The sequence below is a fragment of the Anser brachyrhynchus genome, assembly GCF_964034855.1.
Source record: "Anser brachyrhynchus genome assembly, chromosome: 6".
Classification (NCBI taxonomy): domain Eukaryota; kingdom Metazoa; phylum Chordata; class Aves; order Anseriformes; family Anatidae; genus Anser; species Anser brachyrhynchus.
In genome coordinates, this window is record NC_137700.1 from 32,939,162 (window position 1) to 32,958,820 (window position 19,659).

Genomic DNA, 19,659 nt, shown 5'->3' on the forward strand with positions numbered 1-19,659 from the left:
TAATACTTCTAGTTTTCACTAAGGTTTATTAACTAAACTTTAGTCACAAAGGGATTGGTGGCAAAAAGTTGCTCAACTTTAGCCCTCCCTCACCCAGACTCTAGATCTAATTTTGCAGTGGTTAAAATGGCAGGAAGTAAAGAATAAAAAAAGCAGTCAAAGCCAGCTTTCTTTCAAAATGCCATTTCTGTTTATAGTACCTTCCGCAAGTTGTTAAAACTAAATTATTTAGAAATGATCAAAATGTGCTTTGACCAAAACAAGCACATTTTTTCACCCTTAAAGAGAAAAAATCTGAATGTAATGCTTTTCATCTTGGTTCTGTAAAAGTCCAGCATTTCGGGGAGCAGGAGAGAAAGTAGGGCAAAGAAAGCCTGTTTTTCACCCAGGATTGAAACATGCTTTAATGTCTAGTGATGCTCATTTACGTCACTGCTCCTGTTGCAGCTGTATCTGGATTCCTTGTTCTACTACAAATCAGTCACGCAGTGGAAAAGGAAAAGATATGCTGTGATCTCAGCAAAAATGGCAATTTTTTGGCTGAGTGTACTTGGTACCAGTTAGGCTTAAGAGAAATTGAAATATGAAAGTTTTTGAGGGGACATTTTTTTCACCAGCGTAATCCACTTTCTGCTTTTTCTTGGTAGTGAAGTGGAGAAGCGAATAGAGGCAACTCTTGCTTTGAGCATCTGGTTTAAGCAAACTCAACTGCTGTGAGCAGACAAATCAGGTTGAAGGCTTTTTTTATTTTTATTTTTTTACTTTTAACTGTAAAACCATGAAATGTGACATTGGTGCCTTATCTGGTTGCTTTATAAACCAAGTCTATACAATTACAATGTGAAGTTAGATATTTTCAAAGTTTTGGAAGTTTGCACAGAAGATCCCTGACCATTTTTTTTATAATGGTAGAGTGTAGTCTGAGTTTTTGCCTGAAGACCCACTTTTGCCAGCCAGCATGTGAAATACTTTAGTAATAAATTTTAAAGCATAAAGAAAACTTCCTTTCTTCTGATACTTTTCTTTTTTTTGCCTGTATGTGACAGATGATAGAAATGTGTTTAGTATTTAATTTCTGTCTAGCCCAGTTTCTCATCAAAATGATCTGTTTCTAGAGTGCCTTCTACTGTACAACATCTGTAGCAAAATGAGCAGCTCTAATGGGTCTTGGGCATGCAGCACTCTGTGGATGTTCTTTTTCCATGCCTGAGACCATCTGGTTGTACCGTGCTAGAGAGGAGCCTTGGGCTGTAAGGAGATCTCTTCATTCAGCCCTTAATCACCTGGAAAAGAAATCAAAGCACAGACACAAACTGGTCCATTTGTTTTCATTACAATTACTAGTTTATACAACTCTGTGTAAACTAAGTCCATAAATATGGTGCTGGTAGACTGGCTCTTAAACTCAGCTCCACCAGCTGTTACATGAATCTTTGTGCTCAGGAAGCAGGATTTATTTTTTCAGTTCTTTAGTGTGAAGCTGTCAAGGATGCCTTACCAGAATTATGATTTCTAGCAGCTTGTGGCAAGAGCCCTCCCTTACCTTCTTTGAAGGTCCAGAAGAACTTCCAAGCTTTAAATCTTGATTCTTTTGCAGCCCAAGCAAAGCAAGGTGATGAGGACAGGCATTTTCCTGGGAGGTGGTGAAAGGAAGAAGCAGAGATGGTATTGTTATTCTTGAATTGGTCATCAGCTTGAATGTGACACTAGCCTTTGTGTCTCATTATGGTTATTGCTTGACACACCAGAGGAACCTAATAAAAAAACTTGGTCTGAGGGGAATGGTGAAATAGAGGAATCAGATGTCCCAAGTCTTTCCTTGAATGCAACCTTTCCTACTGTGAGCAATAAAGCCCCTTCCATGGCAAGGGTTGCTCCTGACCTGTCTTCAGTCACTCAGCTGATGCATAATTTAGAACCGAGTTCTGCTGTTCCCAGAAAAGGAGGGATGAAACATGGGAGGGGAAGGTAAGGTGGAAGCTGAAATAGGGCATATTTCTATTGCACCACGTGCTGTCTTTAATGTTACACTAAATCTATCGTGTCTTTTTTCTTATGCAGTTATTTCTGTTTGTCATCTGTCTTTTGGTGCTCAGCTCCGGTGAGGCTTCTCACTCTGCTCTTATCCCAAAGGCACAGCGTGTCAGTATCTGAGTGCACCTGCTGGCTGCACAGTTGTTGTAGGGTGTCTCTGCAAGGAGACTTAGCAAGTGGGGCTGTGAGAAGGAAAAAAACAATTTCGCAACATATCAAATAAAAAAATAAATGAGGGAAAATGGACCGTGTGTTGTGGGTACTGGGTGAAAGTCTTTGGACCTCTCTTCGCTATTTGGGAGTTTACTAACCCAACTTGAATTCCTTAGGAATTTGATGACTGTTTTGGGGCTAGTTCTGTTTAATGTCTTTATCAGTGATATTGATGAGGTGATTGAGTACACCCTTGGTAAGTTTGCAGATGACACTAAGCTGGGTGGAAGTACTGATCTTCTTGGGGGTAGCAAAACACTGCAGAGGGATCTGGATAGTCTAGGTTGATGGCCCATGTCCAACTGGTGATGACATTCAGCAAGGCTAATACCTGCACTTGGGTCTTAACGTGCAGCCTTGTAGGCTTGGGAAACAACGGCTGGAAACCTGCTATGCAGAAAAGGACCTGGGAGCGCTGTTTGACAGCTGGCTGAACATGAGATGGCAGCGTGCCCAGGTGGCCAAGAAGGCCAATGGCATCCTGGCTTGTATCAGAAATCGTCTGGGCAGCAGGACTAGGGAAGTGATTGTCCCCCTGTACTTGGCTCTGGTGAGACCACACTTGAGTACTGTGTTCAGTTTTGGGTACCTTGCTACAAGGGCATCGAGTAGCTCGAGTATGTGTAAAGAAGGGCAACACAGCTGGTGATGAGACTAGAAAGCAAGACATGTGAGGGGCAGAAAGAAACTGGGGCTGGTTAGTCTGCAGAAAAGGAGGCTGAGGGGAGACCTCATCGCTCTCTACAGCTGCCAGAAAGGAGGTTACAGCGAGGAGGGTGTTGGTCTCTCTTCTCCGGTGACAAGTGATAGGATGCAAGGCAATGGCCTCAAGTTGTATCAGGAGAGGTTTAGGTTGCACATCAGGAAGAATTTGTTCACAGAAAGAGTGGTTAGGTCTTGGAACAGGCTGTTCAGGGAGGTGGTGGACTCCCCCCCCCCCACCCGGAGGTATTTAAGAGATGTGTGGATGTGGTGCTTAGGGACAGGGTTTCACGGTGGAATTGTAGCATTAGGTGGATGGTTGGACTTGATCTTGAAGGTCTTTTGCAATCTAAACGATTCTGTGATTCTGTTTGCATGAATGAGGAGTTATAAAGTCTCAGGGATTTGGCTGGAACTGAGGGAAAAAGACACCAGTTTCCAGTGGTGAAACAGTGAAACAGAAAAGAAGAGAACATTTTGGTTGAGTAGTGATAGGTGTTATTTTGGAGACAAATGAAAAAAACAAGTAACAGTAAGAAATGCAATTATTTTTTGTATCTTTTCAATTGCTTGGAGCAGTTATCTACAACAGTACAGACTCCTTTGCTTTATTTATTTATTTTTGTTAAGTAAGGGCAACTGTATTAGTCCCTTCCTATGTCCAATTTTAGGTGTGAAAAAAGATCTTCCTTTGCAGTGAAAGAAGTGGGAGACATCCATCTATCCTCTACAGAATACTGTTCCAAGATATTTTGATTTTTCTCTTGCAGTACCCAAGTGCTCAGTCTGTCTTTAGAAGAAGCTTGATGTCATCTCCTGAAATATTTTCACTGCAGTTTGAGTTTATTGTACACAGCTATCTTGCTCCACGTGGTGGGTCATCTCTGTCAGTTTTTAGACGTGACTTCTCTGTTCTATATTCTGAATGCTGAAAAGTATTGCGAGTTTTTCCTGCAGAAAGCTCATTTTCCTTCTAGGAATAAACTTTTTGACGTATTAACGATAGCGCCTTCTTGCCCTTTTGTAACTTCATCTGTAACACAGAATTGTAGATAGAAAACACATCTTGCAATTTTCTGAGTGGTTTACAACTTTTTCTCAGTTTCTGTGCCTCTAAATTTTTTTCAGTGCTTGTGGTCTTTTCCCGAGTGAGAGAATTTAAGACCCTGCAACAGACTTGCTTTTCTGAGATATACTCTTCGCAGATTGCTTGCATGCAGTCCAATTTCCTACAGAAACGTTGACCTAATTTTATTTTTCTTCTGTCCCAGTTTGATTTTTTGGCAGGAACCCTCCACACATTCTGTAGATATTTCCCACCAGCTCTGGCTGAGAAGGTGTTACTTTGCTTTTGTGCTGTGCTGGGATCAGAGCCATCTTTTCATGTAAGCAATCCAAGCTACTGCTCGGGATCGTGATCTTCTGATAACATGGCAGGCCTGGCTATTCTGCCCCTCCTCTTCCATCATGTGTCAGCTGTTGCCCAGTAATTACCCCCAGGCTGACCCTCACCCTGCTGGATTAATATGAACACATCTTTCCATCATCAGCTGGATGTATTGTCTAGGGGGAAGTGTAATTTTGTGTAGTAAATGAATTATTCCTATAAGTGCACAGGGTCCAGCTGTTCTTGCTCTCTTTATCTGCCACCATCATTTGCAAGCTCCAGATGCGCTCAGGGTTGGCTGGCAGACAGGAAACTATGGAGATTCTTTCCAGATGTTTGCTCTGGCCAATAGTCCTGACTTCCTAGGAACAAAGCATCTGATTTTATTTGGGTACAGGCTATATATGTTCCAGAGGCTGTAATTCTGTGTTTGGGCAAGAAAGCATATCAGTACCAAAGTTCTCTGAATTTCTTTAGTTTGTAGTATAGATGGAGAAGCAGTAGGCATGACATCTTCAGGGCTGCTCTTGCTGCAGTAGAGTGTACCCAGCCTACTGTATGCCGATCCTTCTCTAACTCCAGCTGAGTCTTCAGTCTTTTCCTGCTTCCCCCATGAGGAGCAGGCAAGTCAGTGTGGGAACAGGTTGCCTAGTGTGATATCTGCAGTGGGGGTGCCTCCTTCTGCGCCAGTCACTGTGGACTTTTTAGTGTCTGTGGAGAGAAATGGAGGCTTCTAAGGCGTAAGTAATAATTTTAGAAGTGTATTTTAGTATGGGAATTGAGCTTTAGAAGTGTCTGTTTCTTGGGTTGGTGACAGGCTCCTTGTTGACAAGGATATGGATGACTAACACCGGGGGCTGAATCTACTCCTGTTGTTCCCAGGCTTTTCTTTCATTGCTCACTCTTTTCCATTCTCTCCATAAGCAGAGTTTAAGATGGGCAGTTTTTCACATTCCTCCAGTTCTGAGAAGCCGGACTTGAGCAAAATCTTTTTTCTTTTCTTTCTAGCTCTCACTGAGAAAATAAACAAAACACCCCAAACAAATGATCCCAGCCCCAAACAAGATCATCCAAACAAGCCATGCGTCATCCCGAGAGCTTGTACTGGAGTACCAAAAGAGCATGGAGGCATTTTTCATATGCAGCTCTGTGTGCATGTGTCTGTGTATCCAGCCTAGTTGTTCTGACAGTTTCTGGCATGTTGTACGTGTTCATGGCCTAGAATGTGATATCAGGGATAAAGCCCCCTTCAAAGGGGTTTGCTACTTATCTCAGAAAAAATCCCTGTGTTAAATAAAATGTTGCAAGCGTTACTGGAGTTTGAAGAAGGAGTCTGCCTGTGATATGTAATATCCTTATGATTCAGTGTTGTGCTGAGCAAGACAAGCGTGAGTTAAGGTTCTGGCCTGTGGTGAAATAAAGTTGTATATCACTTGGGCTGCCAAGGTCTTTCCTCATACAGTCTGTCTGTTCTTGGTAAAACACAGGACTGTGTTGGTGGATGTGATATGTCTGGTGCTACAATCCTTGAGTGTAGAACATTGTGATGCTGTTTGAATAAACATTTGCTATTTACCTTCCCGATATATGGCCTTTTTTTTTTAGCATTAGGTCTAACTAGGCTCCAGTGCATGAGTAGATTTTTCCCCAGTGCTCAGCACCCCTTCCCAAAGGCTGTGCCTGTACTGCTGAGCTGAGGTGAACTGAAAGCCAGGTGCAAAAACAGGAGCAGGTCTTTGATCCTGCTAGTGTGGCCAGGATGACATGTTTAGGGTAATATTTTTGGTGTTTCATCATGCCTGAGAGCACATTAAGAGGTATATTTATTTGTCATGCAGTGCCGACCCCTTCACCTTTATAAATCCCATCTTTCCTGTTGCATTGTCATAAGCCTGTCTGCAGGCAAGCAGAAATTCTAGGGTTATGCCTAATAAAAAACCAAAACAGCATCAAAAAAGCTGTAGTCTGCTGCAAGGGTAAATGAGATTAATAAGCCTCACTCAGATGCGTGGGCTCAGTGAGGAGTTGGAGCATCTTGCATTTTTTTCCCAAAGTACCTCAGCTTTCAGGATGTTTCTGTCAGTGGTCTGTTCAAATTGATTTAGGGGTTGCTGGGGTTTGGCTGAGTGCTGTGGTGGATTTTACTGAGGTGCCTCTGTGGTAGATGTAGGAGGCTGAGTTTATTTTTGTGTTAACTATTTTGTCACCCTTGTAACAGGCCAGGACTTCATCCTTCTGTTTTGGGTTTTGCTTCTGATTTGCTCCTTAGTCAAGGCCTCTGCATGCCACTCTTCAGCTGTGTCAAGGCATAAGAACTAGGTTTCACTGAGGACTGGCCCATACAAACATTACGACCTGTAATGGACTTAATTTTCCATTCATCAGAGCAGGTCAAATAACAGAAGGTGGCTGCTGCAAAAAGGGCATGCACTCATGGTACACCCTCATGGTACACTGAAATCCATCTGTCTTGTGAGCTGATGTGTTGGAATGCTCTGGGAGGTGGAAATGCCAAACATTATTTGTCACTAAATAGCCAGGCCAGAGCTTTAAAAAAGGAAAATCTTGGCACCATACAAACCTCATTTCCTTCCATCACTTGGTATTCAGCCTTAGGTCAAATTAATTTCTATTGAAATCTGCTGTACTTGCCGCTGAATTTGTTGTCTCATCTAAAAAATATCTCTTCTCCCGTGAAGGGAAAACACATATATGACAAATTTTAACGCACACCAGAAAAGTCTTCATTTGTGTCTTCTGTTTACTAATTCAATGTTAACTTTTACATCTGTAAATAGCACTATGCAAGTGAACTGGGCCAGGGAGACCTTTCAAGCGTTTGTTGTCATACGCCTTAAGATTCATCTGGTTGAAATTCGAAGTGGATGCCTAGAGTAAATGGGTGAATAAAAAAAATGTAAGTTCTTTGAATTAATAGTGTAAGAGTACATGGGATAGTGTCTGCTCCTTTAGCAGTGTCCGGTAGAGGACCTTTTCCAAGACCACAAACAGATAATGAGTAAGGGAGGCAGTGATGGGAACCAAACCTGATCAGGAAAGAGATGGATGTGGGAACGCTGATTTGAGCGAGGTTGTCTGAGGGAGGATTTCTGGATCAGGATGATAAGAAATAAGGAAGGGGGAACAATAAGCAAAATGCGGAGACACAGGCCTGACAAAGCAAAATGGAGACGATGACAAGAAACAAACCTCCCTGTCACACTAATGGGTGGGCTATCAAACTACAGGCGTCACGTGGGGTGTGCGTGTGTGTATTTGCTAACAAACTTCAGGCTGGACCAGCCGGTGAGTAGGCAACCCATGAAGTGTGTAAAGGGTCCAGGATCTGGGTGGGTGCTGGACGGACAGATGGGCCATGCCAGGTGTTTGAAAGATCCACGATTGTGTGTGTGCTTGTGAACCTAAAGAGAGCCCTGTGCATGCCTGCACCAGCCAACGTCTGTCACTAACAGCCAGAATGGTGTAAGGGGGCTCGGCTGTCTGTGTCTGTTTTACGTGAGCCCAGTGTGTGTACGTGCTGTTGGAGGCAGCCCTTGGCTGGGGCAGCCTTTGTGGACGGTCAAGTCAATGTCCTGTCTGTGTGTGTCCATGCGTCTCTGGGATACTTGCTCAGTTTTCCTACGGGTTGGACCTGGAAAGGGGAAAGCAGTAGCCACGTCCCCTGGCCTGGGCAGGGAGCCCCAGTCCCCAAGCACTGGGCTGGGCCACAGCAGCCAGCAGGAGCAGTCCTGGGCCGGAGCTGCTGGCGAGGCGGCTGCACTCTTTGCTGCTTGCCTCACTTAACAAATAGTGTCTCCTTATCTCTCCATCTGAAATCACCTAAAGGCTGCAAGTTCAGTTTAATCCTTCTACCATCAGTCAGGCTGAGATTTAATAGAAAGAAGGTGGAAAAAATACTCAGTAGCTGGTCTCTGATTTTTAACTTGATAGAGAGAACGATGTTGCCTGAATGAGACACGGTGGGAGAGACGAGTAGCTAGAAAGAGATTGTGCTTCATGCCACTGAGCTATCTGTAGCTACCGCTGTTACGGAGCTGCAAAAGAAAAAGAAATGCTAGGGGCAAAAGATAAAAGAGGATCTAAGGAAATGGATATAGTTTGCTAATCCTTTGCTCTCGTGGTGAGAATGGTTAATCTGCTGCAGAATACAATAAGGATACTAGTCCCACTCGCTTGTGAACAGGAGTTACTGAGGCCAAGATGCCTGGAGCCCAAGATTTGTACAGCACCGTGGATCAGTCTGCAAATTGTACATCCAGTCAGGAAAAGGATAGACGAGTTATTTCATGTGACCCATATGACAGAGTCTATGCAGAAGTCCCCATATGTGTAAAACCATGTCAAATGACTCGAGGAGTATTCCTGGCAGGCACCGGGCTAATACTAAGGCAGAGCTGTAGCACTGCAGAATTTTGACTCCTGGACTGTGGATTTTCAATCATTGTCTTTAAGAACAGTGTTAAACAGAATGTCCCCTCAGAAAGCTGTTATCTGAATATTTATGTCAAATTTGTAAGCCCATCCTTGAAATGGATAAGGATTTTTATCTTCCTAATTCTAATAATGATAGTAGTAGCAGTAGTAATGATAACGATGCAGTACTTTATTTTGTATCTAAAGATAATTCTTTCTGCGGCAGAGGTTTCTCTACTGGCTTTTTTGGTAGGCTATCACTGTAATAGGTGACCAGAAAAGCAGAGGAGGTCCAGATAATGTAGTTTTATAGTGCTGTAGATTATCTTATCTAGTGACAGTGCCAAAGAAACAAGGCCAGATAGGAATATTCAGATCATGTCTGATCTCCTAAAGAACACCGGGCAGAAAATCTTTCCTAATAATTCTTACCGTAAGCCCAGTGATGTTGGCTGAAATGAAATCTACATAAGTGGAGCCCATTTTGATAAGACTGGCAAATGCCTGCTCCTCTCTCTTCTTCCCGATGTGCTTTATTCACTGTCAGCTTGAGCTGTTAGTGGCAGAAATTCGCTTTCCCATTGACAGAAATGCAGAGAACTGATTCTTTTGTCTATACACAATCAGTCATATTAGATGTTTGGTAGGGTCTGAACTTCAGTTTTTGAGTTTCCTCTTGCTAGGTATACAATGCTGTGGTTTAGCTCTGTAGTTGCATGCAAACACAGAATTGATCGGCTGCCTCGGGGTGCAGACACTGCTCAAACAGCCCTTCTCCATCTCCTTTGGCAAATTGTTCTGTAGTCTTGCTCTGATGTGTCTGCTGGATATTTGTTGTCAAAGATACTGGCTATTCAGGAAACTTTAATATTCAGTGCAAGCACATAGAGTTTATCTTCCCAGCCACGCTTAGCCATCCGTCGTAGCTGTGCCATGGTACACATCACTAGGTAGTGAACCCTTCTAATCTGAACATAGACCTGTCTCCAAGTTGTAAATCCAATTACTACAAATCAAATGTACAACCTTTACACAGATGCTAAAATTTTCTCATTTAGAACCTGAAGTTTGTATATTACAAAAATATAAGGTTCTTGGCTCTGTTATCTACCTCCTTAGTCTACAATCAACCCTTGTTTTATTAACCCAGAATTTGTTTCAGATGGAATTTATTTGAAATCCCCTTGAAAATACTGCCTGCTATTTCTTCCTCTGTGATCTAGTTGTAAAGCAGAGTAGCTGTTTCTGAAGGTGTGATTCATTTCTAAAAAACTAAACTTGCTCAAAGTTGTAGGAAAAGAACTTACACATGCTCTGATTATGAGTGAGTCAATTGTGGGGATTAACTGTGTGGAGGACAAGGTTTGTAGTATTCAGCAGAGAATATGCCAAGTGAACCTGTGTCTGAGACAGTGTGGAATTGTGTGGAAATTTGGCTGCTGCACCATTTGCTAGCCAGAAAACACAGAACAATCATTAGATTGAAAATATGGCTTTCAAGATCTGCTTCACTATCTTGAATGTTTAACTGCTGAGCAGATTGATTTCTGACTTATCTGAAAATTTAGACCTTGTTCTGAAAATGGAAGCTATAAATTAGGAGCATTTCATGTTCCTTCCTACACTGGAGAGAGATGCAGCCCTCACCATACAAACAGATCACAGCATGACCTTGAGTATAGAGTCACTTATCTACCACATCATAGCCATGTTAACTAATCTAATTTGCCTTTCATTCTAACTAATGTTAGGAATTTACATGCCATCAGTCACCTGCTTCCTGTTGAACTAAAAAAGTCAGGGGGATTGCCAGATTTGTCATATGGCAGACAAAGTGAATGTGTTGAAAGCTGGAATGAGAAAGCACAACAATGTTTGAAAAGGTTTAGGAAGAGCCAACCTGCTTTCGAGTCTCAGTTCATTCTGGGTTAAATATGAGGGGAGGAGATTACCTTATTAGCCATCCCTGGCAGTGAGGTTGATAGATAACTGTGCAGTACAATCCTTTCCTATTCTTTAATCTGAACCGATTTTAATCCTTTATGGAGCAGCAGCCCTTCCTCATCTTGCTCAGAGTTTATACTACTTCTCTCTGTCTTTCAGCTGTACAGCTCCATGGACTTTGGAAGAAAATGGCAACTCATGCACGAGCGGGTCACTCCAAACAGGTTTTACTGGTGAGTTTTGCCCTCTGGCTTTGCTTGCTTTGGGTACATCATGGAAGGGAGAAGGGTATCTAACTTGAAGGGATCTTTTTTTTTTTTTCTTCCTGAACACTAAGTATGCCCTTGTTTTTAATGTTGTATGCTCAGTCCATATCTTGCAGTGTTATAGTTGAATGTCTCCATGTTTGTACCTCTTTCTTGTACAGTAACAGATGCTGTCTTCTACAGATGAGTACAGGTCTTGGTAATTGCAGAGCTCCTGCTTTTTTATTATTATTCTTTTTATTTTATACAGCTGCTTACACTAACACAGAAAAACTGCCCCAGTGCTTCACTGGCAAAGCTACGATCATTAGACCTTCTCCTTTTCAACCCTTCTGAGAGCTACTTTAGACTACAACACAGTCTTTTCACAAAGCCAGCCACTCTGACCAGTGTCCTTATGCAAACCTTGCAGAGAAAGGATGACTCGCTCTGTTTTGAATCACCCTCTGAGGAACTAGTATTATTCCTACCAACTGGTGAGAGCCCAGGATGTTCAAACTGTTTGCTGAAAATTTTCCTTGTGACTATACTTCATTCCTTCCCCAAGTGGCAGTATCTAAAACTGGGAGAATGTCTTAAAAGCAGAAGATTTAATAAATTTAGTTCCTGTCTCCAGGCTCCTCCGTTTCAGATGCTGCTTTGGAAACTTTTCTACCAGATGAAGGCTCAAGAACTGACTTAAGAGAGAGAAGAAAAACCAGTGACATTCTTTTGTAGTTCAGTCTAGGATATGGGACTTAAATCAGTTTTAACATTGTACTGTATGCTAGATAATGGTGTGTGAATGTGTGTCTGTGTAGAAGTCCTGATTTTCAGAATAGTTACTAACTATGAATAGATAAAGAAGTGCGTTGTCCTTCAGGTCATGAAGTTGCTGCTATTAAGGAACCAGAAGCCCTTATTTTGAAGGGTCAAAAATAAACAGGGCTTGAGTGATTTAACAAATGTTTTCTGATTGTGAAGCATGGTGTATGTATTTTAGAGTCAAATCCTCGTGGAAGTTCTGGTGTGTCATTAAAAATGGCTGGAACCCAGACCAAAATGTCTACAGATTGAACGTGCAATATTTCCACACCTTGCAATGGAAGAAGATACCTCACAGGATTTTCAAATTGTCTAGGTTCTTCTGCAAATCTCTCTAAACAGCTTTAGACTCCCATATTTAAAGATGGCTTTTTGGCACCAAGTCTGAAGTTTTGCCTCTTTGTGCCTTTGGAGTTTGGACTGTGAAAGGAGATGTTTGAAAATCTAGGGAAGGAAGCAGTAAGGCTCACAAGCCATAGAGACATGCAAAATATATCAAAGGTCTAGGAGCTTGTCTGACCATGTCACTGTTTCACATTTCCATAGTGAAGGCAAAGCGGTTGTATTCTCCTGGTTCTGGTGCTAGGTAGTTGATTGGCCATGACATCTGAAATCCTTTGATTTCACCTTTCCTTCCTAGGTGCACTTGACATAGGTGAGTGTAAACCCTCTTCAGGTGTATCCGTCTGTGGAGTAGAATAGCTGGCTTATCTCCAACGGCATAGTTGTACCCTACCCCTCAAATAGCATAGATGAACTTAGAAGAGTGGCTTTCTTGGAAGATAATGTGCAAGGGCTGAGCTGACCTGGGAACAAAACAGAGTCTCTTTCTAAAAGTGATGCCTTTTTTTTTTTTTTTTCTTTAAATAATGGTTAATGTAATGGAGATTTTCTGTTTGTCCATCAGACACCCAAAATGGTAGATTTTCTACAGATCACCTCATTTTTCATGCAGTCGCTTCTTGGCTGGATAGTTTAAATGCTCCTTTTTAACATTGTGTTGAATAAAGCCTCTGTTTCAATTATCTCTTTCTCTTAGAAAACATAAAAGTCTTCTGTAGTTAAAACTGATACGGCATAGATCTAGAATTCTTTTTTCCACTCAGAAACAGTAGAATCCCATTGACAATAAACTTTCCAAGAGAGTGAATTAGGTTTTTCCCAGAGTGAGACAGATTTGAACCAATTCGTAGTGCAAGGGTCAGAAATGTTGAAATTTTGGAACATAATAACTCCCTGGAGCTGTCTGATTTCTTTCCTTTTTCCTTTCTTATTTTTTTTTTTTTTAAAGCTGCAAACTGTGATGACTTACAAGCTCTGGCTTGTAAGATGTGTATGGAAAAAGAAATGCAAGAAGAACGCTTTAGCCTCTAAAATTTAATGATTTATTAGGCTATGGAAGAGGGAGAAAGTAGATATAGTTGTAAGTTTCAGAGCCACTGCCCTGTGGCCTCCATCATCCTATAAAATACTACATTCTCAAACCTGTTAAGTACAATTTCCAGGAAAGGTGAAATAATGATAGGAAGATACCAAAATCAGAGTTGCTTATTTGTGGTGCTCTATGTTGTTTTTTTAGCAGTGGCTCAGGTAAACCTTCTCTATCAAATGGGACAGCCTTCTGATTCGAATGCAGCTGGTCTTATGTACTGTCTACTGATTTTTTCCTTCCAAACATGATTTTCATCTCTCAGACTGCGTGAATGGGTCTGTGAAGATCAAAATCCGCACCTGGTTCACACGATCAGCCAGCCTGAGAGCGAGAGGTCTTAGTTTTCTCTTTGAGACCTTTCCAAATAATTATGCTTTCACTGAGAGAGCTCAGATACAGAGACTTTAAGGCCAGGAGGAAATTACAATTGTATCAGAAGTGGTGAAGTTGGAATGTGAATTTTCACTCAGTGTAGTGAGCAAGACCTCATTGGTAGGCATGGACACGCAGTCACCCTGTGCGTTTTGCTGTAGTTCTGTCAGGCTGCACCTGAGATGGCTCCCTGCTGGTCAAAAGCTAAGTCCTAAGTTGCAATACTGCCCTGTGGCTTTTTATCCTGGCTCTTACTTTAAACTTCTTTCCTTAGTCCCAGACTTCAGTGCCAGTCACTGGGTTGCAGTTTTGTGTTCCCATCCCGTATGGGTAGCACATGCAGCACAGCTTGTGGGACATCTCTCACCGCTTCCTGCATCCAGCTCAAATTTGTGCTGGTGCTGAGATTCTTATCTGGGCCATTTGTAGCTATAAAAACTAGAAATTGAGTTCTCTACTTCTGTAGTAGTGATTCATTTGTTAGCTACACCCACCGATGGCAGTGGCAGAACTTGAACAGAATGTGTTACTTGATATGAGTACAGGCATCCAAATTTGGTTCCCACGTGCCTTGGCCTCAGAGATTTTAATAACTTAGGATCCTGTTAAGGCTGGAAATAGGCGCTTACGCTAATGTGATGCAGAAATTCCCAGATCACTCATCACACGATGAAATGACTCAAGATAACAAACTTTGCACCCGTGCTGGTTCCAGTTAAAGACCTACTCAATGTTCTTTTCATTTAAAACAGATTTCTGCAGTTGCCTCTGGGCCCGGCTCATTTTCTCTCACTGTAACTTAGACTCCTGTGCTGACGTGTGGAGTGGTATAAAAAAAAAATACAGTCCATACTTCGTACTGTGGGGATGCTGGGGAAGTTTCCTTGACTGTTAAACACATGGTGTGTTCTGTGCTGACTAATCCTGCTGCTGTTCAGATAGGGACAATTCAAGTCCTTTGAGTTCTTCAGTTACTTTGCTGCTTCTGTCTGTGGGCCAACAGGACTAAACAGGTGGGAAAGACAATCGGTTAATGGTGCGTTGCTGAGCCTTGTTCAGTACTTTCCTGGGCCACAGCTTTTCCATGTCCTCTTGGGTGACTCAAGCTACCTTTGCCTTGTTAACCTCTAGGTAAGACCAGGAGCAGAGAGCATTTCTTTTCCTTGATGAGTGTAATGGATGAAGCAGTCAAACACTGTGATACCACTGCGTATCCTTGCCTGGGTTAAAAATACTCTGGGGCACTAGAGAGTCAAAAGGTGCTTTTGTGGCATGTGAAGTCCTTTTATTGTCTTATGCCTTTATTTTTAAATATGTGGAGTTCCACAAGGTGACCTGTGTTTTCTGGCTAATCAGATGTAGATATCATATGCTGCCCATCTGTCTTTGGAGGCCCTGCCTATGTTTGCTGAGCAGACACGGTGCCACCATCCATGCCGTCCTGTCCTGTCACTCTTTCTGTGATAACCAACCAGATTTCTGTGCCTCTGGTATCTGTGAGTGTCAGACCCAGTCATTTTGAAATCCGGCAATTAGAAAGTGTGAGAAGGAAAGTGTCTGTGCTTCCACTTAGGCCGTGCTTTGGAATTGCAGGTTTTCTGCTGCAGTTGTTTGAGGCATAAACCAGCAAATTTTGTCTCTTGAAGGCAAGGCTTTCCATCCTTTTTGTTGTGCTTTGGATAGAAGCAGAAATAAAGGTATCCAATATATTTCTATGTATTTGCAGCTTGAATTTCATGAAGATTGTGGCAGAGGCTGGTTTGGATATCTGAGAGTAATGTAGCAGGAGGTAAGGGAGTTACCTCAATGTTTCAAAAGGTTGTAGTCTAGGTTTGGATCTACAAGTGGGCAGAGGTTTGTGTCTTTTTATTCCTCATCTCTGTGGCAGCAGAATCCCAGTGCCCATTTGAGTCCACATGGACAGTTTCAGTAGCAGTCCCAGAAGTGACCTTTGGGTACAGCTAAGGTTAGCTTTACTTGGCTTGTTTGCCAGTGATGAAATGGTTAGCCAAATATGTACCTGTCTCTCCTGTAAATCCCACTAATCATTAACTACCAGATGGTGTCATTGCATAGCGCTGGGGAAATATCGCCTGAGTTTTTTCAGCCAAGTTTAGTGTTAAGAAAACATAGTTTTGTAAATGTCAAATTGACTATTAAGTAATCCTGCATTAGAGTTTTTCAGAATTAAAAGAATCCTGGACTTGGAGGTGTGGATAAAAAATAATTCTGGTTTGGCAGCCACAGATAACACCACCTATAGCATGATGGAGGCATATAGCTAGTGGCTATTCACAGAGACTGCATATAGAGAACTGAACAGGGACCTGTCACTGCTGTAAGCTCCTGTGGGTTAATGACTCATTTACCTGTGTTAAGGGACTCATTTCCCATGTCCTGTGGGTGGGAACACGTGGGAAAGGTTTTTTTCCCAGAGGATAATGCTAGCATAAATTGGGAGCGTGCTATTCAAGCCACTATCTGCACTAGGTAGGTTAATTTTTAAATTCTAGTCTCAAGCTCTGTAATTATGGTTCAGGAGAGAGGAGACCTTCTTTAAAGGTCCTGATATATATTGAAAGATTTCCTTGCTAGGCCACATTAGTTAATTAAAGATCACAGCGTCATGGTGATAATAAGACCAATTTTATTTTCATCTTCATTTAAAAGATGAGCAAATGGGGAAACTGTGAGGCTAGTGATTTTCTTTTCATTTTGTGTGCCCACAGTTAATGCAGTTGGCACTATAGATATTTAATGTTTCCAAATATTAGGTTGTAGCTGACTAGCTTGTGATTACACAGTAACTCAGTGGCAGAGATAGAAGTAGAACTTGGATAAAAGAGTTGGATATATTTTATTGGCTGAAACAGTAGTTTTATTTATTTATGAAGTTTCAAGTCAATGCAAATATTTTAGGAATTCATGTAAATATTAACAAAATGTTTCTCTCAAACGCAAAACATCCAGACATGGTTGATTTTTTTTCACAGTTTTTGAAGTGATTTTAAAATTTTAAATAAAACCTTATTTCAGTATATGAATAAACTTGTGAAGTAAAGGAAGAGTGAAGTCTGAAACAAAGTGTCTGGATAAAGGGATCCCGATTCCCATTCACATCTGTATTTTGTGATGCAGAGCAAACACTGGTCTGTGATATCCAAACTAGAAGTCCCGTACACCTTATAAAGTACTTCCTCATCACTGTGATCAGTAGCTTACAAGAACGGATAGCAAAGTTTGAGAACTTCTGGAAGTTTTATACTTCTGTCTATGAACATTTTTTCCCCTAAACTTTACAGTATCCTGTTTGTCCTCTGTTGATTGCTACACGTTCTTCCAGGGATTTTGTGATACATTTCATGGATATCTAAGAGAGCATAAGATCCTAAATGACCCTAAGAAAAAAATCCTTCAGTTTCTGTCTCTGGGAGATCCTGCAGGACTGCTCTATAGAGACTCCGTAGACTCTACCTGTTCTCTTTGTGCCTGTGGTTAGTGTAATGCTCAGACAACCTTTCCCATTTTTGAGCACAGCCTCAAAGGAAATTTGATACAATTAGTCTCTTGTACTGTGAATTTAGCCTCTAAACAGTAGCTGATGCATTGGAAAAACTCCTAAAGGATGCTCATTGCCCAACTTTACTGTTTTGAGATGCTCCTCTCCTTACTGCATACTTTCCTAGGAAAATGCTTGACTTTTTTGTGAAGTCACTTGTGGATACAAGAAAAAAAAGAGAAAAGCATACTGGCTGCAAGGAATGTGTGCTATCGTGAAGGGAAATAGTTTAAAATACTTTTAAAACCCATGAATTACCTAATAAATGAACCAGAAGATGAGAGCCACATGATAGCAGACTTAGAATTCATGTAACACCTCTGGAATTCTGGCTGTGATAGAATGCAGCCAGAATGAGCTCTTTCAAAGGTGGTGTGATCATCTCTGAGAAAGCAAGTTTTGAATGAGTTACTTTTGAGAAATTTGTTATTTCTAATTGCCCTTTTCTTTACAAAGACAACTCATGGAGAAGGAGGAATTGCCCCTTCCCCAGTAAAGTAACTGGGAATGTCCTCATGTAAATACTATTTTACTTAAAATTTGCAGTTTGTGTGATTTCAGTACAATTTGGGATGCTAGCTATATTTATGACTTTATTGTACTGCATCTTGCTTTTTTTTGTGGGTGTCCTTTTTTTTTTTTCTGCTCATTGGTTTTAAATTTGCCGCCTACTACAAAATATCTCATTATATTACAGTTAGGGCTTTCAGCTATCAAAAAGCCTTCTGCTTTGGTCTCTTAGGTTTCTCAGTGTCCCTGGGGACCAGCCTCTTCTCTTATTTCCCCATTGTAAATCCTGGATCAATTTCTAATTCTCCCCACTCTCTCATGGCTAAGTGTCCAAAATGAGCAGATCAGATAAACCACTTTGCAAGAAAGGTGTAAGGAGGAATTTGTTCTATGCTACTCCTAGGTAAGTGGACCCCAGTACCGTATCAGTCTGGACAGCAAACGTTGGAAGGATCTGTTTCCTTCTCATGCAACAGGGCGCTGAATAAGATGCGATGACAACTTCATGGCCATGTTTCACAGAGCAGTATCAGAAGCCTAAATGCTGTGCCGCAGGCTCATGCAGCCTGCATGGGCTGACTTCGTTCTTCCTCTTCTTAATAGATGTGAACTCAAACACATTAATTTCAGTCTGTCAATAACAGAGTAATTCTTTGTGATACTTTGTAGGAAGCAGCGATGAAAGCCAGCCCTCTAATTAATATATTGAATAACGCATCTCCCTGAGGCATGTGGTGATCTCCCATACTGTTGTAGTTTGGCAAAGCAAATCAAAACCAAGGCTGCCAGGCTGACAGTAGTATCATGTTTTGTGCTCTCTGGCTAGCAAGGAGTATTGTCTTACTTTTTTGGTGTATTATTTCTGTCAGGTTTTGGCCTGTGGTTTGTACCACACTGATCTCCCCATTTCTGGGCAAATGGGCTCATTTTCACTGTAGGAGAGAACCCCTCTGGCTTTCAGATGGCTGGCAGAAAAGCATGTGGGATTTGTTTTAAAAACCACCACTGTTCTGAGAACATTAGGAATGATCTTTTCACCTGCTTTGATTATGGATGTAACTTTTCAGCCATTTCATTCAGTGGCAAAACGTCTGCTGACATCAGGGAGCCGAGGAGCATTCCTGGACCCACTGCCCCAGATCTCATCCCAGATGGTCCCACTTGGATTTCCAGAGACACACCTTGGTGTGAGATTTTACAGATCCTGTTTCTTTGTAGTAGCTGGGGCTGGAAGCATTCTTGTACTGGAGGAAGATGCAATCTAATGAAGAATTTATTGTCAATAAGTACATCAATACTCTTAGGGGCCATTTTTGCTTGAAACTAGAATTTCAGTCATACCTCAAAGCTCTTCAGGTAATTTTCTCAAGAAGAGCGAGGAAGGACCCAGATAAATTCCATTTCATTTCTCTGAACTGACTTCAGCCTCCGAACCTTTGGAAGTTTGCCTGCCATTAAGTTGAACAAAAACAGTTGTTTTATTTAACAGAAGGAGCTGAACCCATGCTGTGCAGGAAGAACAGTCTTATCATGGCAAAACAGACAAGATGTTTCCACATTCATTTAAACGTGAGCCATTTGTGTTGCTCAATAACATCCATTAAAGATAAGGAGGTCTCTCTTTATGCCTTCTGCCTGTTGGAAATTAACAAACTCTCTTAAAACGACAATTCATCAGCAGCTATATGAGGCAGAATTCATTCTCGTCAAGAGAAGAAATTGAAACTCCCATCCTTTCGTTCCCTGGCGTTCCCCTGAGCCTCCTCTGTAGAATGAGATGAGTTTAATTCTGCTATTGTTAAGCATAGTGAGCACGAAGCTACATCACAACCTAAGAGCGGGAAGCAGGATCTTATTAGCTGCACTACAGGTTCTTTTAAATAATGTTGATTCAGTAACTTGTTTCTTGCTGATCATATACAGAACAAGGACAAGAAGGCAGTGAGTGAGGCTGTTTAACTTGCATATTTGTAGCAATCTAATTGGAATAGAAGATAGCAGT

The 19,659-nt window shown here is 41.6% G+C and overlaps 1 protein-coding gene across 15 annotated transcripts in view; it reads left to right on the plus strand.

Moving 5' to 3' along the window:
• The window catches only part of SORCS3 (sortilin related VPS10 domain containing receptor 3), a 313,425-nt gene that overhangs the window by 194,768 nt on the left and 98,998 nt on the right, over positions 1–19,659 (plus strand). For all 15 annotated transcript variants that reach the window (XM_080597782.1, XM_080597781.1, XM_080597774.1 and 12 more), the window contains one exon: positions 10,874–10,947. In XM_080597782.1, the coding sequence (XP_080453908.1) occupies positions 10,874–10,947 (74 nt within the window). The remainder of the gene's footprint in view (positions 1–10,873; positions 10,948–19,659) is intronic.